At 39.1% G+C, this 23,723-nt stretch overlaps 1 protein-coding gene across 5 annotated transcripts in view; it reads right to left on the bottom strand.

Moving 5' to 3' along the window:
- The window catches only part of LOC142337780 (uncharacterized), a 113,523-nt gene that overhangs the window by 72,721 nt on the left and 17,079 nt on the right, over nucleotides 1–23,723 (bottom strand). For all 5 annotated transcript variants that reach the window (XM_075387293.1, XM_075387290.1, XM_075387291.1 and 2 more), the window contains 4 exons: nucleotides 21,838–22,287; nucleotides 21,059–21,307; nucleotides 17,682–17,698; nucleotides 1,018–17,289 (listed from right to left, as the gene is read on the bottom strand). In XM_075387293.1, coding sequence (XP_075243408.1) covers nucleotides 1,018–17,289; nucleotides 17,682–17,698; nucleotides 21,059–21,307; nucleotides 21,838–22,287 — 16,988 coding nt within the window. The remainder of the gene's footprint in view (nucleotides 1–1,017; nucleotides 17,290–17,681; nucleotides 17,699–21,058; nucleotides 21,308–21,837; nucleotides 22,288–23,723) is intronic.

Below are 23,723 nucleotides of genomic sequence, written 5' to 3' on the forward strand. Positions count from 1 at the left end.
GTTGTTTATGTTCGTAGAAAGGGTTACATGACAATTTACCCAATTCCGTTTTACCCAATGCCATTTTACCCTACGCCATTTTATCCAATGCCATTTTACCCAATACCAACTTACCCGATGCTCTTTGATCTTTTCGTTCGATTATCCGATAAAATGGCAGGATGGGTAAAATGACAGTGTATAGTGGCATTGGGTAAAATGGAATTGTGTAAATTGTCTTGACACCGTAGAAATTGTTTGTCTGATTCCCGGCCATTTTCATGCTTTTTCTCAATTTTTTAACAACACTAAGATGATGATATGCGAAAATAGACAGGAAAGTCAGCTCTTTTGTTTGAAAAAACTGTCTGCAAATACTATCAATGGAAAATCACGAATTTACTTAAATAGATGAAAATACCTAAAAAAATATTCGATATTACGTCACATTATTCACAAAAACTTTTTCATTCCTTATTTTTACTCTTTTTTTAAAAAAAATTACTGTTGCGTTTATTTTATACACAATTCTGATTAGACAAACTTTGCTGGTTATCGACCTGATGTTTGTTTTCGGCGTGCTTAATTTGCTTTTGAACGAAGCATTCAATCCTGTATGTTCATCTGTGCATTTAAATAGCGAAAATAAGTTTTTAGCGAAGTGCATCGCAGCAGAAGAATTGAACACCCTCCAAGAACATATGTGCCTCGTTGCAAGGAGTTTAAAGTGGAGTTAAAAGCAAGCATTATAACAGAACTTGATGTGCAAACGCAGTGCATTATCATCTTCGCAAGCATAAAAACCGAAATATTCAATACATAAAATGGTTAAAGTTCGATGCATTATTTAAGATTCAAATTTCTAAATCGAAAAAATGAGATAGAACAATTTATTTTGTGGCTGGTTTGAGTGAAAAATTGCGTGCAACTTTTGCAATAAATGTGCCGTAAAATTGATTAGAACGCAATGAAAAAAAAACCGTTTACGTGTAACCATAGTTTATGATTAGTAGACTTAGAATGGGTTAGCAAACTTACATCATTTTCAGCATCGTAGTTTCTATCCGAGAGAGACCCGCTGAAGACCAACGTATTATCATCCTCGTCTGGTGAGCCAACCAATTCCGGGTCCTTCTTTGAATAGTTGTCTCCTAGGCCAGACATTGAAGGATATGACTGCTGAGGTGCCGAGTCACTGCTTAACGAGATTACATGTTGTGCTTCTCTGATCTGATTGGCCAACGAGTCAGAAATAGCTGGATTGGCCACATGACCATATCGGTGTTCGGGTTCGGGCTTCTCTGCGCTGTTTTCAAATTGGGGTCTTGATGGTTGATCCTGTTCTTGATCAGGGTGCAGAGATCCGGAATCGGAATGAAGTTTTCGTAGCGCTTCGTGCCACGCAATATCTGGGGTAGCTTCTCGGCTTTCATCATTGAAAGCTGCTATCTGAGTGGCTGGGCGACTTTCAACGTCACTTGTCGAAGCCGTTGAGTATTCGGAATCGGATGGCAAGCTTTGATTATCATCACTTTCAGAGAGGTCCGACGCAAAAGAAGCCGACTTCAAGTTCACGTCGTGAATCACATTTGACTCGGATTCCGGGATGTCCAAATCGGGCAATTGATTTTCTTCATCACTCGGAGGGTTTTCCAGCTGAGCTGTGTTCTGGATTTTTGCAACGATGTCGTCAATTGATTCATCATTTTCAGGAGCGTTCTGAACAATTGCTGCAATTTCGTATTTTGGAATCTGATCATCAGATAACTTTTCATCAAAATCATCACTGATATCTTCATTTTGATCGGGCAAAACTACAAAAGCAAATTTTTCAATTGAGGAAGTGCTACCGTTGTCATCTAAACTAGACACTTGGCTCAATTTTTTCAATGATCCGCCATTTTCTGGAGGCCTGTCCAATGATTTCTGCTCATTGATAAAATTTGAATCCTCGATTCCGGGAAATTGTTTCGATAGTTCCTCCGAAGGAGTTTCCTGTTCTACTTTGAAAGATTCTAGAATATTCTGGAAACTCAATTTGACTGGTGTTTCCAGTTCTTCGGACGGAGATTTGTGTTCTAAATTTCTTGAATCAACTTCGAAAGATTTTTCATGAACTGCAGATTTTAAAGAGCTTTCTGTCTCAGAATCTTCTTCTTTTTGATCCAAACTTTTTTTGCTGCTCTCTGATTCACTGTGCTTGGAGGTATCAAACAGGTCAAAATTGATTTTCTCAAAAGGTGTCTGGTTTAATTCCAGGCTTTCTAACTTGATTTCATTGTTGAAAACTTGATCCGATTTCAACTCGGGTTCGAATTCACTTTCGCTAACTGTTTCGTTTTTGTCACTCGTGGTTTCTGTATTATCAGCATTTGCGGGAACCTCAAATATTTGATCACTTGGCCGACGTTCATCAATCACTTCAGTCAAACCTTCAGGCAATTTTGGAGCTTTTGTTTTTTTGCCAAAATTTTTCTCGGTTCCAAAATTTACCATCTCACGGGAATTTGAGTCGAGCTTTTCATTATCTTGTCCATCTGATAACAAATTGTCCGATAAGATATCCTCAGTAGCTTGGTTTTTTTTCATTTCGTCTGAAGGCAGCATTGAAGCTCTAATGCCGAAATCGTCACTAATCGGACCAGCAGTGGTGTTGTCAAAATTTTGAGGTATTGAATTCGGTTCAATTCCGACATCAGTCGGCACTTCATTGAAACCTTGATCAAGTTGAGGAGCATCTGCTACGGGTGAATCGTCAGTTTGAGGTGTATCGTAAGATTTTGATTCAAACTCGGACAAACTGCCATCTATCACAGGCTGTGATTGTTGAGTAAAATCTGGATTCATTTTCAGAGTTGCGTCTTTCTCGTGATTTATTTCAGGTTCAAACTTAAAATTAGTTTCTTCATCTGATTCAGCGCGAGGTGTCGCAGAGTCTTCAAAAGTTGGGGAAGACAAAAGGTCAGGGTGTTCTGATGTCGGAGTATTTTCGCCGTCAAAAACCAAAGGCTGGACGATCCGAGAGACTAATTGTTCAGCTGTTTGTGACTCGTTAGCATTCGGAGTAGAATTTTGCTCGGTTCGGCTGTCGTCAAGTGTAAAGGTTAAGTCTGATTCTTGTTCTTTTGGTTTTGGGCTTTTGCCGGATTTCTTCTTTTTGCCCGATTTTCCTGTTTTCAAACTCGGAGATGGACTCGCTTTACGTTTGAAGACTTTCTCAGGGCCCACTAAAGTCTCCGATCTACGGAGTGAAGGTTGGTTGGAGTTAAATGAAGGTTGGGCGACTACGGGAGGTAAAGACGCGTGCACGCGATCACTGATGTCCACAGACACTCTCTCTGACGGTGTTTCGGATCTGTCATCTGGTTTAAATGTTTGGAATTCAGCATCGCCAGGTTTCAAAGAAGGTCCTGCATCTTCTGGTATGGGCTGGGACGGGTCACCGACTTCAATTGATAACTCAGCAACATTTTCAGCTAGTTCGAGTGCACTTTGGGGTTTGTCCGCCGGCTGGTCATTTTGTTCTATTCTAACGTCTGATTCTGGTATTTCCATCACAAGCGATGAATCGGGCAAGACTTCGGCTTCAGGTTCATCAATTGAAAGTGCGGATGATTCTGCCAAATGGAGAGGCTGCTGCTCAAAATCTTTCGCTGCTTCGACATCACTATTGTAAAGACCTGGGTATTCAATCGAGCGATCATCAGTCTCTGAAACGTGACTCGAACCGTCGAGCGTCTGTGAGTGGTTATGTCGAGATACTTGAGATGCAATTTCCGACTGATCAAGAGGTTCTGGAGACTGTTCAGATGGGTCTTCAGGTTCCTGCACTAATTTCTGCTCTTCCGATGCAGACGAAGAGGTTGTCACATTGTTCTCATCAGCAGCAAAATCATCATCCAACTTTCTCGAAATGGGTTTAACAATATGTTCTTCAACCAAGTCAGGTTGGCTAGTTCCGGTTTCAAGATTCGGGTGCATAGGGTTCTGCAAATCACTCTCGTTTAGATCTTTATTCTCATCACTGATATTTGAAACCTCAAATGGCTCAAAGTTAATTTTTGCGAACTTATTTGTTGCATCAGGATCTTTCTCGAAATTTTCAAACGGGTCTCCAGCACTGCTCATAACAATAATTTGCTTTGATTCAACTTCGAAATCGCTTTCTGTCTCGTTTTGTTCACTCCCTGTTTGTTCATGAGATGAATCCAAATCCTTAGAAGTGTCGGAAGATTTTTCGCGGTCTTGAAGATCAAGATCAAACCTTGGCAATTGGTGAGGTTCGGGAGCTCTTCCAAAATCTTCGTTTTTGATATCAGGGAGGTAGTCAGATGTCAAAGAATGTTTTTCTGTGTCAACTTGACCTTTTTGAGCTGATGCCGATTCGTCATCCGAATTGTGAGAGAAGTCTTTAAGTTCCTGTTCAACATCCGGAACCAAATTAGACTGGTCAGAAAGCAAAGCAGACGCGTCATGTATCTCACTTTTAATTGTGGAACTATCATGGGACTCAACGCCTAGTAATGGACGCTCAAACAAATCGTGTAGTTTTGCAGACACGTTGGTCACAGATTCGAGCTTGTCCGATTTTTCGTCTTCTGGGTTCTGATCAGCATCAGATGACAAATAATCATCCAAACGTCTAGATACCTCTGGAGATGACTGGTCACTTTCCGATCCAGTTTCAGACTTTTGGTTTTGCAAATTTGCGTTTGCAGACTTATGTACAAGGCTATCATCCGTGGCTTCGCTTTCATTATCACTACTGTTGTCCGCAACTTTGAACGGCTCAAAAAGACTTCTCCTGAATTCATTTGACAAATCTGGAGTTTTGACTGACGAGTCAAGTTCCTGCTCTGCACTTGGTGCGAAAAGATTTTGCTTCGATTCCACGTCAATATCGCTGTCTTCTACACTTGTATCAATTTTTCCAACATCGAGTGCTCTATCATGGGCATCTGTTTCCGTTGGGTGAACAACATCGGCAACGTCTGGAATTGTGGGGTTTTCAATAGGGTAATCTGCATCGTTGGTGATGTGATCATCAGCCACCATAGAAGATCTAGAAGGATCAGAATTGGAATCGCTTGCCTGCGACGCAAGATCAATTTGTTCAGCAGAATTGTTCGGTTCTTCCTGGTCTGATGACTGTTCGATCGTAGAATCAGATGTATCATGTTCTTGGTCGTCGCCAGTCGCCAAATCATTAAATTTGTCGTCATTTTCTAACACAATATCAGGCACGTTAGCTGCCAACTCATCTTGTGTGCTCAACTTTTCAAAGGAATTTTCATCTGATTTTTCCGCAGGAATTTCAATGTGTACATAATTTTGGGATATACTTTCGTTTGAAGTTTCATTTTCGTTTCCACTGCTGTTATCGGAAACTTCAAACGGCTGGAAAAGACTACGTCGGAATTCATGAGGCGTTTCAGACTCTTTATCGGACGAGTCATTTTCCTGTTTAGTTGCAGAATCCTGCTTCAAATCCACTTTGGAGTCACTATCATTCATTTGGTTTTCGTTATTTTGACTACCTTCGGATTCGAGTGATTTATTGTGAGCCTCCATGTCAATCGGAACAGCTAAAACTGCGTTTGTCATTTTATATTCAGGGTCTTCGGAACTGACTGTCTCGTTTAACTTGGCATCATCTGTTAAATCATGAGTAACATTCGCTGAAGATTCCTTTTGATTGTCAAATTCTTCAGAAGTGTTTAGTTGAGGCTCAAAATTGGATTCAAGAAGCTCATTGTTTGCGGAGAGTTGTGATTTGCTCTCATCGGCGGCTTCTTTTTCATTGTCGGTGCTGTAGTCAGAAACTACAAATGGTTGGAAAAGACTTCTTCTAAATTCAGGTTCTCCCTCCTGTGATTCATCGCGTGATTCATTCTCCTGGTCTACGTAGCTTGTGAAAATAATTGGGTTCGACTCCAATTTCAAATGATCCTTACCCATGTTGATTTCATCGGGGATATTTTCATCAACTTCTAGTGATTTTTGAATTTCATCAAGTGATCTTTCGCTTTCATCGCTATCATTTTGGACAACTGCACCATCTACTGTTATCGCTTTTGGATCTTCAAAATTGACCAAGTCAGGCGATGGCAAAACATTCTTTGCTTCATAATCCGAAATATCCGTAGAATTTCTGTCGTCATTTATATTTTCCGACGAATTCTTCGCTAGGGGATCAAGAAGATTATTATTGGGAGATCTCTGCAAGTTGCTCTCATCTGCAGCTTCGTTTTCGTTTTCAGTGCTGTAGTCCGAAACTTCAAATGGCTCAAAAAGACTCCGTCTGAACTCTTTTGGGGTATCTGGCGCTTTGACGATGTGCAAATTAGTCTCGGGTTCTTTGCGACCGGTAAGAGTACCCGGTTTCGGCGTTGTCTCAAACTCCTGATCATCTGAGCTTTTTTCATCCACAGAACTATTTAATTCAGAAGACTGATCATCGTTTTCATTAGACGCCATTGACATCTTCTGGTCAACGTCTTCATTTTGTTTGTTGGACTTTTCAGAAGATGTATTCAGGTCTACATCCGCAATCTCATCCTCGTTTTGTCCACCAACAGTTCCGTCATTGCCGTCGTCAAGTTTTCTAGAGAATGGTTGAACGCTGTCTTCATCAACTAGATCAGTGTCCAGGTTTTCATTTTCAAGGTTTGCTTTCGAAAAAGTTTGCAAATTGCTCTCGTTCAAACTTTCCTGCCCATCGCTGATGTCAGAAACCTCGAAGGGTTCAAAGCTAATTTTTCTGAACTCTATCGGTTCGTCTAAGATATTTGTGAGGTCATCTCCAGCACTGCTCATGACTATATCTTTCTTTGCTTCGACCTCGAAGTCACTTTCTGATTGGCTGCGCTCAATGACTACATAATCGTCCAAATCATCTGATGAACTTTCCTCCTGTTTCGATTCGTTCTGCGTCGATTCACTGCTTACGCTTTCATCAGAAGTCTCTTTGATATTGTCTACTTCAACACTTTCATTATTGGGTTGCGGAAGCCTAGAAACGAATTCAATTGAACCCTCGTCAACAAAAGGTTTCGAATTTTTCAGTTCATCTCTGAGAGCTTCAAGCTGATTTTCGGAATTAGTTTTGTCATCATCATCATCAGAAGTTTCAGCGCTGGAAATTCCAGCTGGAACAAAATTAATCTTTTGGAAATCATTTTGTCCAGCGTTGTCAAGAACTATTTGATCAAAAGCTTTTCCATCATTGGCGGAATTCAATACTTGATTGGTTTTCGATTCTAATTCAAAGTCACTTTCGTCCACTGTTACGTCACTTCTGCTGACGTTATTGCTTCCGAATTTCATTACTTCATCAATATCAGAATTCTTCAACGCTGCTTCGGAAGTTTCGAGAATATTTTCTCGCGAGTCGCCAAATGCGGTAGATAATTCGTTTGTATCAAAATCAGTTGTTATGTAACTATTAAGTTCTCTCTCATTGGAAAAGTCCTTTGAGTCATCATGATCTGAATCAATATCAGAGTTGCTTTCACTGACTGATTTTTCAACAGTGTCAACCGATTCATCTGGAATGACTTTTGGATGTCGTGAGAAGCATTGAATTTCATCTTCGTCCACAAAATTTGTCACATTTTTTGGTTCATCAAGAGGTTCAACCGGATTTGTGGATTCAATTTTGTTGTCAATGTCAGAACTTTCAGCACTTGACACTCCAGCTGGCACGAAATTTATTTTAACAAAATTTGGTTGACCACCATTTTCGAGAACTAATTGGTCAAAATTTTTGCTCTCATTCTCAGTATTCAATACGTGGTTATTCTTTGACTCAATTTCAAAATCACTCTCGTCCACTGTTACGTCACTTCTGCTGAAGTTATTGCTTCCGAATTTCATTACTTCATCAATGTCAGGATTCTTCAACGCTGCATCGGAAGTTTCGAGAATGTTTTCTCTCGAGTCGCCAAATGCGGTAGATAATTCGTTTGTATCAAAATCGGTTGTTATGTAACTGTTAAGTTCTCTCTCATTGGAAAATTCCATTGAGTCATATTTGCCTGAATCAATTTCAGATTCGCTTTCGTGAGGCTCATCGTTCTTGATGTTTTCTGGTTCAACGCCTAGATCTTCTTGTTCATTCAAATTTGGGACTATTGTTTCAACATTTGCTCTGATTATGGTTTCAAATTTTTTGTTTTCGTTTGAGGTGTTAAAAACAGTCGAATGTTCAGCTTCGGAATCCGAATCTTCGCTGGAGGCTACCTCGGCCTGTACACACTTCTTCTCCTCGTCATTTTGATCATCACTTTTTGAAAGATCCGAAAATTGTAAACTAAATTCACTCTTTTCTTCATCTTGTAAACCATCATTGAAAGCTCCGGAATTGTTCAAGAATTCAGTGTTGTTGTATTTTTTCAAGTTTGAGCCAAATTCTACTTCATCGGGATCATGAGATACGGAAGCAACTCGTGCCACATTTTCAGGGGTTTCGTTTTCGGATTCCGCAAAACAAGCGGGTACAATTGCAGAATTGAAGGAGCTTTTATAAAGTGGCTTTTCTTCTGGTCTTCGCAATTTTCGGTTCATTTCCACTGGAACCTTTTCATTTTCAGGAAGAGCTTTGGTTTCAAAATTTGCTTCAGTGGGAGTTTCTTTTTCGGCAGTTTGATCTGTCGGAAATTCGGTATCAGGGTCAAAATCAGTCACACCTTTGCTTAATTCAGCGTTTGATCCGTTCACACTTACATTAATTTCATTCGGGTTGTTCACACTTTCTCGACTTGAATCCAAATTCATTCCGTGTTCTGAGTGATACTTTTTCAGTTCAGCAACCAATGGATCAAAGCGTTTCTCTCGTTTCATAGTTTCTGGAGGTAGTTCTGGAAGTTTCATTTCAAAATCTTCCGGAGGGTCGAATTCCTGAGTTAACTGAGAATCCGTGTCCAGGGGTGGAGTTTCCAACGGGGGCGCGGGAATTATTGAGATTTGCTCGGAAAAATTGGGATCAAGTTCACTTGAAAAATGAGGTATTTCAATCGCGTCCAAAGGATCAACAGGTGCTGCTTCAAGAGTCTTGGCATCATCTTGATTGCCTTCATTTTTTAGAGTATCATCCAAGGTTAATGTCAAATCGGATTCAATTTTTCCCTTTTTGCTGCCGCTTCTTCCCTTTTTCTTCGTTTTTCCTCTCATTGGAGAGGGACTCGCTTTGCGTTTGAAAACCTTCTCAGGTCCAACTAATATTTCCGCGGCTCCTGTTGCTCCAAAAATGTCTGCCGATGGAAGGGTTGCGCTGGGAGATGTTCTAGGTAAAGTTGCAATGGGATGAACTGGGAATGTTTCTTCGGGTTTATAAATTTCCAATTCTGAGGCAGCAGCGATTGGGGCTGGAGAAGAACTTTGACCTAATTCGTCAGGATCGTTGGTTTCGGGCTTAGAAATTGGGCCATCTGTTGCATCCGCTTCTTTTGTTGTCAGATCGCGAAGTACTTCCAATGTTTTCCTCGGAGCTGCCACTGTAATTTGAATGTCTGGTTTCTTATCATGGCCATCAAATGATCGTTCAATAACTGAGTCCGAGTTGTCATTTTCAGAATCACTCTGATTAGATATCCCTCCAGACATGTCCAATTTTTCTCGGGGATACTCGCTTTCTGACGGTCGAGGTGTTGATTTCACAACACTTGGTCCAAAAAATCCAGACCGGTTTGGAGAGTCTAAATTTCCAGGACTTTCCAGTGGCTGCGAGAACCCTGGTGGCATTTGGAGCTGACCGGCTATTTCAACATCCATATCTGAATCATTAGTTAGCGTATCGTCCAGATTGTTTTCAAGTTGCAGCGCTTCAGGTCTTCGCAGGTTTCTAATCTTGTCTTCAGAGGGATTCGAACTATCCGAGGACATATCGTAGCTGGAATCGATTTCATCATCTCGGCTTGCCGGTTCCAAAACGGGTGGAAAGTTGGTCCCGCTAACATTTGCAGAATTTGACATCTTACTTCTATTCTGAATTTCTAAAATTTCTTGAGTTAGCTCCAACTCGGCTTCGGTAGGTTTCCTAGGGTTGAGGAACTCCTTCGAATTTTGAGGATCTTCCATCTTCTGATTTTGCTCATTTCCATCTCTGCTTAAATCAACCTCATTCTCACGCAAGGATTCGTTTTGATCTGCAGGGACTACTTGGATCTCAGGTACAGTTTTTGGTGCTCTTAAATCGAGCTTAGCGTCAGGTTTCGTATTTTGTGCCATGTCAACGTAGACATTGCTCACAGATTCTCCACGCTTTGGTATGCCCTCGAAAGCACCAGCAACTTGATTTAGCTCTTCGTTTCCCATATCTATTTCTGGAAATTCTCCGGTGTCTTGCTCAGACCCGGAAGAGCTGGTAGTTGCTAACGTCGTCTTTGAGTCATTTAATTGGCTATCGTCTTTTTGATCATTTTTGATGGATTGTTCGTTTTGAGAATTGTTTATTTCAATTGGAGACGTTTGAAGTTGAAAAGCTTGTTGCAGATTTATTTCTCCTTCAAACTCACTTTGACTTTTGTCATTGCTTTCATTTTGAGGTTCATCAATTTGAGTCCTCAAAGCATTGATGTTCACTGGCATCCCTGCATCGTCATGTTCATTTATATCACGTGAAATTTCCGAATCTTCATCGCTGCTTTCACCGAAGTAGGAGTCATAGCTGGCTCTTTTGAGTTGTATCGTCTGCGCTAATCCGTCCAAAACACCATTTTTCATGAGATCATTTGTTGGTTCAGCTTCACGAACAAGGGAATCATCGGAATTAGATTTGAAACTGTCATTTTCAACCTCACCTTCCGCGTCTACATTGAGGTCAAAACTTCGATCATCTTCATCTCGGGATCTTTCACACGCTGAGTTTTCATTTTCATTGACATCAAGAAGAATTTTGTTATCCAAATTTTCTTCTTGTCGAAGTTCTAACTTTTCAACAGCAAATCGAGTTTCATCATTCGCAGAAAATGTGTTAGTTTGAACTTCTTGCATTAAAACGGGCGATTCGGGTTTCATTTCAGCAAAATCCTGTTCGGACATTTTGCTAATTTCACGACTTTCAGTGTCATCTTTTGGGTTCATTAGCGATTCAATTTTGTGATGCTCAGCTTGCTCGCTTTCGCTTTCAGACGACATACTATCTTTTTGATGAAGAGATTTTTCGGAATCGTTGTCACTACTATCACCAAAGTACGAATCATAACCAGCTTTTTGGAGCTCAATTGTCTTTGCTAAACTGTCAGCAACATCGTTTCGCTCTCGATCATTAATTTTTTGCGTGCCATTGTCAGAACTCAAGTCATCATTATTGGTGTCAACTTTTTCACAGCCATCAGATTTAAATGAGCTCTGCAAATTTTCCTGAAGGTCGAGGCTTTGATCCTTACTTGAGGGTATTTCAGATTCCAGTTGTTCTTCGTCGTTAGTCGCTACATCATCAGCAATTTTGTCAAAAGAGTCTTTCGTGATTGAGATTTCATCTTCGTTGTTAGAATCATCTCTTGAATCAGGTTTGCGGAAATCATTTTCTTTATCTTCATCCCCAGAACTTTCAGACATTGATTCGGTTTCTAGATCTGCAGCGACCAGAGATATATTTTTTTCCCGAGATGAATCGATTTCTATTGGTGAATTTTCCCTAATAACAGGCGAATCAGGTTTTGTTCCTTCAAAATGAATTTGTGAATTCTCGTTTTCGCTTCCATCTTTGTCCTCTAAAGCATCAGTCGATAAATTGGTAGGGGTCATTTTTCCACTCATATCAGCGTATTCATTCTCAGATTCGACCTCGTTTTCATTCTCAAGTGACTCGTTCCCAGAGGTATCCTTAGATTGTTCAGGATCATTAATAAACTTCTGAAGTTTGTCATAATTAGTCTTAATCCGTAATTCAATATTGTCCCATGAAGCATCTGAAGCCCGACTTATATCTTCGAATTCAGAGTTTTGTTCAGATTCATCGACAGGTTTTGCTTCAACAAAACTTTTCTGGCTCGATTCGTCATTTGTTCTAGATTGTTCTAGAACATCATTGGACTCATTCCAACTGTTCTCTTCGACGTCAGTTTGTTCATGTTCCATTTGATTTTGAACATCACTTTTCACAAGTTGATCACCACTCTGTGAAAAGTTTTCACTAGTGGAATTCTCCGATTGGTTGAGCATTTCTGAGATGGAATCCATTGGAGCTTGACTCATTGTATGAATTTCGCTAACACCTGCGCTTGTGTTAGACGGTGATCGTGAAATAACAGCTTTGGGGTTGACATCGTCGACGTTTTGATTGTTGTTCTCTACTTTATCAAAAGATGTAATTGCTTCACCCATATTTGGGTGATCGATTTCGTCTTTTTCTATAGTTTTGTTCAGCTCCGCTTCAGAGCTTTTCTCTGATTCGCTGTTCAAATCTGTGTCACTCGCTGTTTCGATAGAAATTTCCGAAGCGCTCACAATTTGAGCCTGTTTTACAATCTTAGAATCAATTTCAGGTTGAGATTCAAAATCAGTTGAGGTGTTTTCGATTTCTGATTGAATTTTGTCGTCTGATTCCTGTTCAAGATCACTGGTTCTCGGATGATCAGGAATGACTTTTTCATCAGTATTGTCGTGGTGACTTCCATCGTCACTTTCGCTGCTTTCATCAGTTGGCATATCAACTTCGTTATCGAGTTCGACTTCATCTTGAGCAAATTCGGCGCTGAAAGCGTCAATTAGTACCGGCGTCGGAATGTGTTTATCTTCCAAATCTTCCGAACTGTTATCAGGTGCGTCTTCAAGATTGTCAATTTTTTCAGGTTCAAACTCAGCGCTTAGAGCGTCAATCAAAACTGAAGTTGGAACTTGTTGCTCGTTTTCAATGATTTCTTCAGGCATGTTTTGAAGGATGTCATCAAGTTCAGCGACTTCAATTTCTTCTTCTTCGTGAAGCAATTCGTTCTCAGAACTTTGCTCCGTTTCGTCAAACGAATCAATTTGGTCAGCTGTGGCAACATTTCTATCAACTTCAAACGCATCTTCCGGAACACTTGGGGTTGCGTGATAGTTATTTTCGAATGCGGGATTGGCGTCGTTGTCTTCAGTTACGTTATTGGCATCGCTGTCTGCAGTTGCGTCATTGGCGTCGTTGTCTGCAGTTACGTCATTGGCATCGCTGCCTTTCGAGTGATCTTGGTCATCATCGGAATCGGAGCTGCTGTCAGTTGCAACTTCCGCCTCTTGAAACTCCTTCTTCTCAACATCATCATTCTCGTTAGCATCTTGATCCGATTCTTCTTGTTGCTGGATCAAATCCTGAGTATCATCGGGCGTTATCGTGATTGTCGGTACAAAAAGTTCCGACTTAGCAACTTCGCTGCCGATAAGAGCCTCGTCTTCATTGATTTCAACCGAGGAATCGAGAGACAAAGCCTCCACCAACTCAGAGACCTCGGCAAAACTCTGATTTGTGGGAACTTTTTCGCCAAAAGCCTCAACAAATGAACGACCCCGGTCGATATCAAGAACACGAATGACGTCAATTTTTCTGTCAGGGTTTGAAAGAATTTCAGGACCTTGGTCTACGAAATTTTCTGTATCATCGGGCAAAATTTCTGGAATTTCGGAAGGAGATCTTTCTACGATTGCCTCCGTTGCGGTTAGAATTGGATCCTCGTTTTCTTGCAAGCCAATATCGGAGTCCAAATTTAAATCTTGGGGTGTTTCGAATGCATCAATTTGGTTTTGTGAACTTAAAGGAGTCCCGGATCTTGATAGCGAGTTTGAGGGACTTTGAGAGTCTGGTACTATAACCAAATTTGACTTCTTCTTCCTCTTCGGTTTCAAAAATGAATACCACTTTTTCTTTTTCTTTGGTTTTGGCATTTCATCGTGCTCAAAAATTTTCTCGGGAACGGAATCGAAGCGTCCACTGCTTCCCAAAGAATTGTTATCGTCACCAGCTATGTTGTACAAGGATACAGGTCGTTTCTGATCAAATGTTTCTGACCTTTTTGGGGGTTGCGAAACTTCGATCATGCTCACCGCTTTATTCCGACTGTACATATTATGCGACCTTGGCAGCGTTGCTGAAGTCATTTCTGCATCAATCTGACTATCCGGGAAATCGGGGTTTTGGTGATTAGTTGGGCTCGGGTAGTTTAGTTCCGACTCCTTTAAAAACTCTTTGAAAGACAGCATTTCTTGACTTCCGTGTAAGCTTTCTTCTTTACTCTCTCGCCTCTCGCTCTCATTCAAATTAGTCATTGTGACTTCATTTTCTTCACTTTGACGCGACTCAGAGTCGGTTATCATTACCGCATTCGTGTTCACAGACGACAAAATATTTGAGAAGTCGTTTTGAAGCTCGTCGGTAGTTCTCGGTGGAACTTCGTAGTTGCTGCTTGCGCTGCTCATCATACTAATCCCGCTCCTTGGAGTTTCAGCGAAATTCTCTGAGGCTACTGTTGAAGGTCGTTTAACATGCCCAGGATACTTTGGAGGCTTCTGGTCTAAGTCTTTGTTCAAGAAAGAATAAACATGATCAGCAAAAGGTTCGTTAATTTTTTGACTATGCAAGCTTTCTTTTGAGTTACTCAGATGTCCGATCGATTCATTCAAATTCAGCGCCAAGTCGGGTTGTAATTCTACATCATTTTGTTGAATTGCTTCAACAATTTCTTCTTCGTCCTCGATTTCAACAGGAATTGTTGAATGCACATCACCGGTTACGTCATCCGTTACGTCACCGATCTCTCCTGTTGCGTCATCAAGCCTGTCACGTGATCCAGACGAGGCTGTTACAAAACTGCTGTCCTGGGAACTTTCCACGATACGGGAACTGTCTTGGGTGGTTTCCATTGGGGATAACTGGTCATCATTCTGAAACTGTACCAGTCCAGATTGGGCGTTCAAGATGTCATTGGCTTCCGGGCGAATTTCATCATTCGTCACGTTTGTTAATTGGGTATTTTCATCATCCCAAGGAGCTGTTTCCAGTTTTGACAAGGTTTCATCGGCGCCTCTATTACTAGTTAGTGAGTTATAACTGGAGTTATTAGGTGCTGCCACAGACGAATTTGACAAAATTGTTTTGTTTCGGTCGTCGTAATCTTTGATAGCATGGTCGATGGTGTCTTCAACCAAATCTGAACAAAATTTGTTGATCATTTCTGAGTTCAGATTTTCACAAGTATCAAAAGCAATTTCATTCTCTGGAACTCCAGTGTCTGTAGAAAAAATCTTAGCAGTTTCTGGTTCCTGTAATGAATTTTCATCTTTTTCTGGTTCATGAAGCAAACTTTCAGCATTTTCTTGGGAAATTTTTGATTCATCAAGTAAATTTTCAGGATTTTCTGATTCGTTAATTGAATTTTCAGCATTTTCTAGTTCATGAAGTGACATTTCAGCATTTTCGTATTCATGAAATGAATTTTCAGTATTTGCTGGCTCATGAAAAGATTTTTCAGCATTTTCTAGGGAAATTTCTGGTTGATGAAGTAAAATTTCAACGTTTTCGGATTCATGCAATGAACTTCCCGCATTTTCTATTGAAATTTCTGGTTCATGAAGTGAATTTTCAGCATTTTCTGATTTGTGATCAGAATTTTCAGAAATAACTGGCTCATCGATTGAAATTTCGGCTTCGTCCGTAGCAAAATTTCGGTCTTTAAGTGACGTTTCGTGTTCATTTTCAGAATCATCGATGGCCGAATGTACTTCAGCCGATGTATCATGACTATCTGGCAAGCTAAAAGGTGCAGCATGCACAACATTTTCTGCTGGCTGAGCATTTCTGTCAACTTCAGTAATTAATGACTCCTCAACTTCGCCATATTGAGTCGCCGAGCTGGCGGTTGTATATGTGTCCAAAGAATCATTTGCCAGACTTTCATTTTCTTCCTGAGATTCATTCGGTTTGTAAGAAAATAATTGCTGGCTATCTCTTTTCTTGACCGGACTTGCATCTTGAGGGGAACCGAATTGGTCCAAAATTTGATCAACCGCAGCCTCGGTTTTCGGGACAACTCTCTGCTGCAAGTTGTCGTCGGCAAGACTTTCAGAAGTTTCTTGAGATTCATAGCTGGCAAAATCTTCTGTTTCATTTTCAACAGCTGTTTCCTCAAAAACTTCGAAGAGCAAACCGTTGTCTGGAGCGATGTCAACATCTTCCACAATTTCGTACCTTGGTTCGTCGTCCAAATTTGATACTGAGTTTTCAAGAACTTCAGTCGGCTGATCCGCTGTTGTCAAGTCGGCATCTTCAGTAGGGTTTTCATTGTTTGAATCTAGACCGGCATCGCGGAATTCGGGTTGGTCTTTCAACTCACTGTTCAATTTTATTACGTCAAAACGAGATTCGGACTCTTGCATTGACTCGTCTTCTGTTTTTGTTACGTCATTATCACATGGGGTCTCCGCTTTCAGTTCAGGAATTGAACTGATTACGTCATCATTGGGTTCGGATTCGTCATTTAACTCATCGGCGTCTGTTTTTGTGACGTCACCTTGGGAATTGATTTCCTGGTTCAACTCATTATCCCTCTTCATTACGTAATTTTGAGATTCAGTCTTCGCCTCTGACTCATCTTCAGTTTCCGTTTCTGCTTCATCCGTAGATTCAGACTTTTTCATTTCATCGCCTAATTTTAATTCGTCATCGTGAGGTTTGGCTCCTTCTTCTGACTCATCGACACTTTCTGTTTTTTCTCCATCATCTGTTGAATCAGTTTTTTCAGTCGGTCCATTTTGCAATTTCTCTGAATCTTCGTGAATACTTGTGTCTCTTATGTCATCGTCCAATTTTGATTCGTCATCCAATTGTTCTGATTCATCTTTTGACTCATTTTCTGATTTGATGCCTTCGTCACGTGGCTTATCTCCAACGCCATCTTCAAAGATTTTTCCTGGCTCGTTTTGGACAACATTTTCAACTTCAGCTTCCATTGTTGATTCCAAATCTTCCTCGTCTAACTTTTCTTGCTCTGTGTTATCATTAGGAGCAATATCATTTATCACAAAATCATCGTCAATGTCACTCGGCTGTTCAGTTTTGTCCTCATCAAGAATTGCAGATTCGAAGAACGTTGTTGAAGATCCACTTGTAGCCCATTCACCGCTGAATTTTGATGAAAAATCGCTGATCAAACTGAGGTCGTGCAAAATTGGCTCTGCAAGTTTGCTGGAAGCTTCCGAGATCTGTGCATTTGTTCGGACTTCACGTTCGAGGTCAGTCTCGTCTCGGATTATGTAACACTTGTGAGGTGCAATCTCTTTGATCTTGAGCAAATTGACTGGACCTCGACGTTTGCGGGTTCCAGCTATGATTCTGTCCAGCTAAACAAAAGACGAGTTGAATTGACTTTTTGTCTTCGCTCTTCTAAACAATCTCTTAGGATAGAAGGTGATGCTAAAGCTTAATTGGTCAATGATGTTAAAGTTGGTATTAAGAATTACTATGAGAGCAGAAGAATTTTTAAACTTTTTCAAATTAAGCGGCTGTCAAGAAACCTATAAATTTTATAACGAAATCAATTCTTTGCTCAAACTTGAAATTAAATTATCTCGCATTAGCCTCAACTCACAGGCTCTGATTAGTAAAGAATATAATAAGTAATTAAAAAAGTAATGGAACTAAAAGGGAACGGTTAATAAAGTTAGCTATGAAATGAGTTAGTGTTTGAGGTTATTTTATCCACTATCGTGGAATCAATCTAATTTGATCTCACCATATCTTTGTTGATATCTGAAAAACATGGAATTGAAAATAGTTCATTGTTATATTAAACAATAGGTGGCTAGACGATTGATAAAATGAATCGTAAATTAACCGACATTTACATGAACTTGTCTTTTTGTCATCACGTGAAAGAATGAAACGTTCTAATTTTCTTCAAAAAGAATAGAATCTTGTTCCTACTGCAAACATGGCCATCAAAATTACAATTTTCTGCTCGATTCACGAAAACATTAGCTATCCTTTACCCAGTATAACTTAATATTGGCAAAAATGATTCAAGCATGTACAATAAAAGAAGGAGGCTCGCCCCTGCTGTCACCACGCTAAATCCAACTTCTCAAGGACAACTGGATGCCTAAAACCCAAATGTTGCATCAAAAAGCAATTGAGAAAAAATAATTGGCATAAAGAGCTGTCCTTTTAAAAAAAATAAAACTGCGCAAGAAGTACATCAAAATTTTCTACCATAGGTTGCAATAAAGCTCAAAGTTCAAAAATTTAGAATAAAAAAGCATGTTTGATGTTTCATTTTTTAGGAAAACCCATTTTTTGAACCCACAACAAGACACACTGCTCAAAAAGTACAGTCTTAAATGATGAATAAACCAATGCAAAGGGAATTTAGAAAAAAATCAATTCTGAGTTTTAGAAAAATGGTAAAAAATCAATAGTGAAAACTTGTTTACCAAATAACGAACGCGCTAATTACTGGCGTTGATCAATGACGCGCAAAAAAACTACAGCTCCACGAATTTATAAATTTTTGTAGCACTAACTTTCAGTAAAAAAAATGCCAATCATTTTCAATAGAAGTTTGCCAGGAAACAATTTACAGCAACATTCTGAAAAAATTCTAATGCAGATATCGAAACAAGATTACAATGTTGAAAAATATTAGCTAATTTGAAACTTCGAACCAGTTCTCTAAGCGAAAACTGTTTGTAATCGAATCAGCAGAAAAAGAACATTATGTTAACATTTGACTTGTTTTTAGGACAAACTGCAGCCAATCAGAGCAAGAAAGTCGATAAACTGGTTGCTGACATACTGATTCGACAATTTAGATCAAGAAAAACCAAAAATTGGCCTTCGCTTTCACGTCAAACGCAAATTAATTAGCAGAGATTAAAATACACGATAAAGAAAAAATAATAAATTTATCAACCAATAAATTTGAATAGACAATACAAAACAACAGTAGGGGAAAAATGCAAATCTACAACAATATTTCAAACTAAAAGATGAGGAAAGAAAAGGTAAAAAAAGTTCACTAATTACTGGAAACAAGCATTTTATATAACTATCAGAAAAGAAATAACACAATAAGATTTTCCATGGCAAATTAAATTGTGATTTTTTCCATCTCTTTTCAAATTTCGCAATCATAATTATCCATCTGGAGAAATATTGAAATATTGAGTTGAAAACAAACGTAAATGTAAATTAGACAAAATAAAATTATGGAAAAATGTAAATGAACTGCACAGAAAAACGAACACGATAAAACTTTTGAGGAAACCGTTTCGTTGTTTCCCGGTTTACTCCAACTCTAAATTCATAATCTAGCACAGCTGAAATAAATTGATGCATTCCTGTTAGTTTTTTGAAGCTGCAAACATCAGCCGGAGTTTTTCGGAGGCGTCAATGGCAGTAAAAACAATTTAAATTTCTATGACAAAATTTTAGAAGTCATATGACAGAACAAAAAGCTTCAAGAGTGACAAAAAATACTTTAATAATTGCTCTGGCCTAAATTTGATTATAATAAAGATAAGGTAAAAATACTGTAATTAACAAAGAGTTATATAAAATTACAATCAATTTTTATTCGAAATGGTAGATAGAATTCATACAGCATTTTATTTTAATGGAAGAAAAAAGTATTTCAGAAGGGGGAAATAAAATAAGACGAGACAAATTTCTGCTCATTAACACTGCATAAAAAGCCGGAAATATACCTGAAACAATTCAAAATTTAAAACAAAAAACTGTTAGTACCTTTTATTATCTACCATACAAAAACTATTCTAATAAAATCATACAAGGGATTCAAATTAAAACTGAAAAAAAAAATCAAATTAACAAATTAATACACGTTAAAATTACCGTTAAACATCACCGTTTGAGCGCTATTTTCTTTTTCTTTCACTATATTACCCTCGCTAAAAAAGTTAAACTGAGCACCATTTTCTTTTTAAGTTTATTTTGATAGTTACAAAAAAAGTCACGCGGCGCAGCCACGGTGGTTTTCGCTCCAATTCATTTTTCGTAACAATCAAAATCCAGCTTATGAATTCACTCCAAAGATAGCAGAGACAATTGATTTCAATAAGACGGAGGACTTCGGAGAGCAGTTTAATTTGCCATCTTTGACAAAAAAAAACAACTTATTTGATAATTAGCAAAAACATCATTTCTCAAAAAACTTGCTGAAATTCTTAAACCACTTCTAAAACAAGAAGTCAAGCTGCCCCTAGCGAAAAAAATTATCAAATAGAAAATTTATTAAATATTTTTTCACTCCAGACTCATCGTTAAAGTCACTCCACAAATGAAAGCTGAACAAAGGAATTAAGAAAAAGACCAACTACAAACAAGACCTGAAGGTTCGTTAGCTGCAAATAGGTTCGTAATCATTGGGCTCGTACTACCAACTTGGCAGCCAAATTTTATACGAAAACAAAGGAACAAAAAATTTTAACAAACAGAAGTCGAAATTCCGCATGTGAACAAAACGAATGCAAAAAAAATATTCAAAATTATTTGTTCATTATTTGTTTTCTCACTCTACTCGAAAATCACCAAAAAATGTTAAATTTTCACTTCTCAACTCTTTTTTTGCTTCATTTTTTGATTTGATAACCGAAAACTACAAACAGAAATGGGCGATCAAAAATGGAATTAAGACAAATTCTTGATGTCCTGTGGGTCGCAAAGAAGAAATGACTACAATACTCCTCTTCGAGTCGGTAATAGACACTCCTTTAATACTCGTCTTCAAATCGTAAACAAAGGAGCAGTATAATAGCCGACATAACAGCTAGGTTGGATAATAGCTAGCTAACAAATACAGCCAGAATCTTCGTCTTCAAACTCGAAAGAAGTATCTCATTTTCCAAATAACGCACCCAAAACAGACATCAGAACGCAAACATGTAAACCTCATAATGTAAACCTTTCCTCAGTTTACGCTTATCTCAATGAAATAGAACGCTCCACAAAATTGCTAAAATACTACACGGAATTTGTCCACTACTTCACGATGGGTGACCAAAACAATTTATTGAGCAATTTTGAAGTTTCACGCAGTCAAAGTACATTTATTTTATAACTTATTCTCAATAGTTGACCGATAATAGCGCTAACCAATTTTGTGTCTATCTGACTGTATCAAAAGGTACTCGGACTGTTCCGACTCGTCTGCATCGCTACCTCCCAAACTCCCCTTCTCAGACTCCAAATGAGTGACGTCAACCAGAGAGTCATCTTGCGCCTGACTCGCTGGATAGTTGAGGTCATTGGGGTCGAAGTCCAAAAGGTGAGCTTCCAGAATGTCGATGTTATCCCCGGTTGTTGTGGAGGAGGGGAAGCTTTCGTTTAGACCGACTGTACTCACTGAACAAAAATTCAGGGAATTGATTATAAACCAAAAAGAGCGTCAATTTAAAAGTCGGATTTTTTTCATATTTTCAAGTAAATTCTTGAGCGTCGGCATTGAAGCATACTATTTGCGACCAACCGTCACTCCGTGTTAGCAAGTAATTTGGGATTGGGTATGGAACTGTGGGTGGTGATGGTGGTGGTGGTGGTGGTGGTGGTGGTGGTGGCGGCGGCGGTGGTGGTGGTGGTGGTGGTGGTGGTGGTGGTGGTGGTGGTGGTGGTGGTGGTGGTGGTGGTGGTGGTGGTGGTGGTGGTGGTGGTGGTGGTGGTGGTGGTGGTGGTGGTGGTGGTGGTGGGGGGGGGGGGTTGGGAAGGAGGGTCATTAAAGTGGAAGGGGTTCATTTTTTTCAAAATTATTCAAATGACAATTTCTGTGACACCAAATGAATACTGGGTTCTCTTGCAGGTCTTGTCAAGTTTAGTAGTTAAGAAAATGAAAATAATTTTCCTTGAGATTTGTGATAATATAGGTGATAATTGCTCACCGGTAATGTTGCTGACGTTTTGGTTCTCAATGATCAAATCCACCGTCGAACTATCTTTGTTCCACTTTTCTGAAGAAGCTTCAGATACTTCTTCTAAATCTTCGCTTTCCGACATTCCATGTTGAGGAGTGGAAATGTGTCTTGGACCCTTTGCTCTTGATGACGTTGCTCGAGGGACGTCGTTTTCTTCATGATCCGAGTTGTCCACGTGGTTCGTCTCAGATTTGCCCAAATCGTGTTTTAAATTATGTCCCTGAGGTGAGTTAGGAATTGAGTCAGTGGATTGAGTCGGAGTTGTCGTAAACTTGGCAGGAACCGAAACTACTCGAGGAGCTTTTCTGTGGTAGAGTTTGTACTCGTCGAATGAAGAATCGTTTCGATTGGATCCCGAGTCGACTGCTCGAGGAGGAGAGGCAGCCAATTCGTCAAAACTAGACTCACACGGAGATCCTATAAATAAAGTTGAGTTCTTTATTCAACAATTTTCTTTCAAAATACGGACCAGAAACTGCATCAACTAGGGGTGTCAAATTTGTTATACAAGTTTAATTTTCAGTCCAGACAAAAATTACGAAAAAATTCTTAAATTTAAAATTAACGATTCGACAATTGTTTCAGTAATCTTAGAATGACTTAAACCATTTGCACGATAATTTCCATATTGTATCAATTTTGCATCAAATTATAATAAAGTAATCGATTAGTTACCTTATACACAGTTTACGGAAGTGACAGTTCACTAATCATAAAAACAGTAAACAATCTAGATCTTGACTTATGAAAATACCATGTTCGACCAAAAGGGGTATGATTAGACCACGCTGGACCCAAATGATCTGTGAAAAGAACTTTGCTAGACTTAATCAATCTCCTAAATTTTTGCTTGACCCAAATTTTGTCACTCAGGACATTTACTCGGCACAAAAATTTACACCGGGTTTTGGCTCGGCCAAACTTGGGCTCTGGACTTTTCCCCGACCAACATTTTTCAGAAGTAAAAATTGCATCGAGCAAGAGTCGAATCATAAGTCAAGAAAAAGTGTTTTCATGGGTCTTTTTTGACCAGGTCAAATCTATTGTCAACTCTTGGTCGAGCGAAAAAGTGTTTTCATGAATCTGCATTTTTGCCTCAAAAATTTTACGTGCAATTTTATTGCTCACTATTGCTTATAATGTACTCAGTGTGTATGCTCCTTCATCTTTTGCAATTCTGAAGAACCATCAATCTGTCAAAAGTATGTATTTTCTTTAAAAACAAATGATAGTTTGTAACTTTGGAGGGGAAAACAAAAGAATAACGCCACAATTTCATCAAAGCTAATTGGAAGCAGGTCATTTGAATTAAACTACCTATTTTCATTCAATCAAGTCATGTGGCAATATCGTTCAGCTGCGATAACTGCATCATCTTGAGAATTGCAAATTTTCTTAAGACCTTTGGCAGTTTTCCAATTGTGTTTTAAGTTGGACTGCTGTGGTGCAATGCTGTTTAGTCTTGCTCCGTTATTGCTTGAGTATGTGCAGCAGCAATCGAAAAAACATTTTTTTCCAAATTTGCGAAAAAGCAGATTTATGAAAAACTTTTGTGCGACCCATGAAAAGACCAAGCTCGACAATAGATTCCTATGAAAACACTTTTGCTCAACTCATGATGAGACTTTTGTTGGTTTTTAACTAAGAACTTCGACTGTGCATTTTTGGTCAATATTGATCCCCAATTTGGGCCCCCTTCTATTTGGGACTATTTGGGTCTTTTCATAAGTCTAGGTCTGGACTAAGGAATAAGGTTCATTGTTTCGGGAAGGAAAGTCGACATTGATGAGAGGTCGAGTCTGCAGTTTTTTGAAATTCTCGATAAGTTCATATATTTTTAAATAAATTGTTAA

Source organism: Convolutriloba macropyga, chromosome 4, assembly GCF_964194025.1.
Source record: "Convolutriloba macropyga chromosome 4, txConMacr16.3, whole genome shotgun sequence".
Lineage (NCBI taxonomy): Eukaryota > Metazoa > Xenacoelomorpha > Acoela > Convolutidae > Convolutriloba > Convolutriloba macropyga.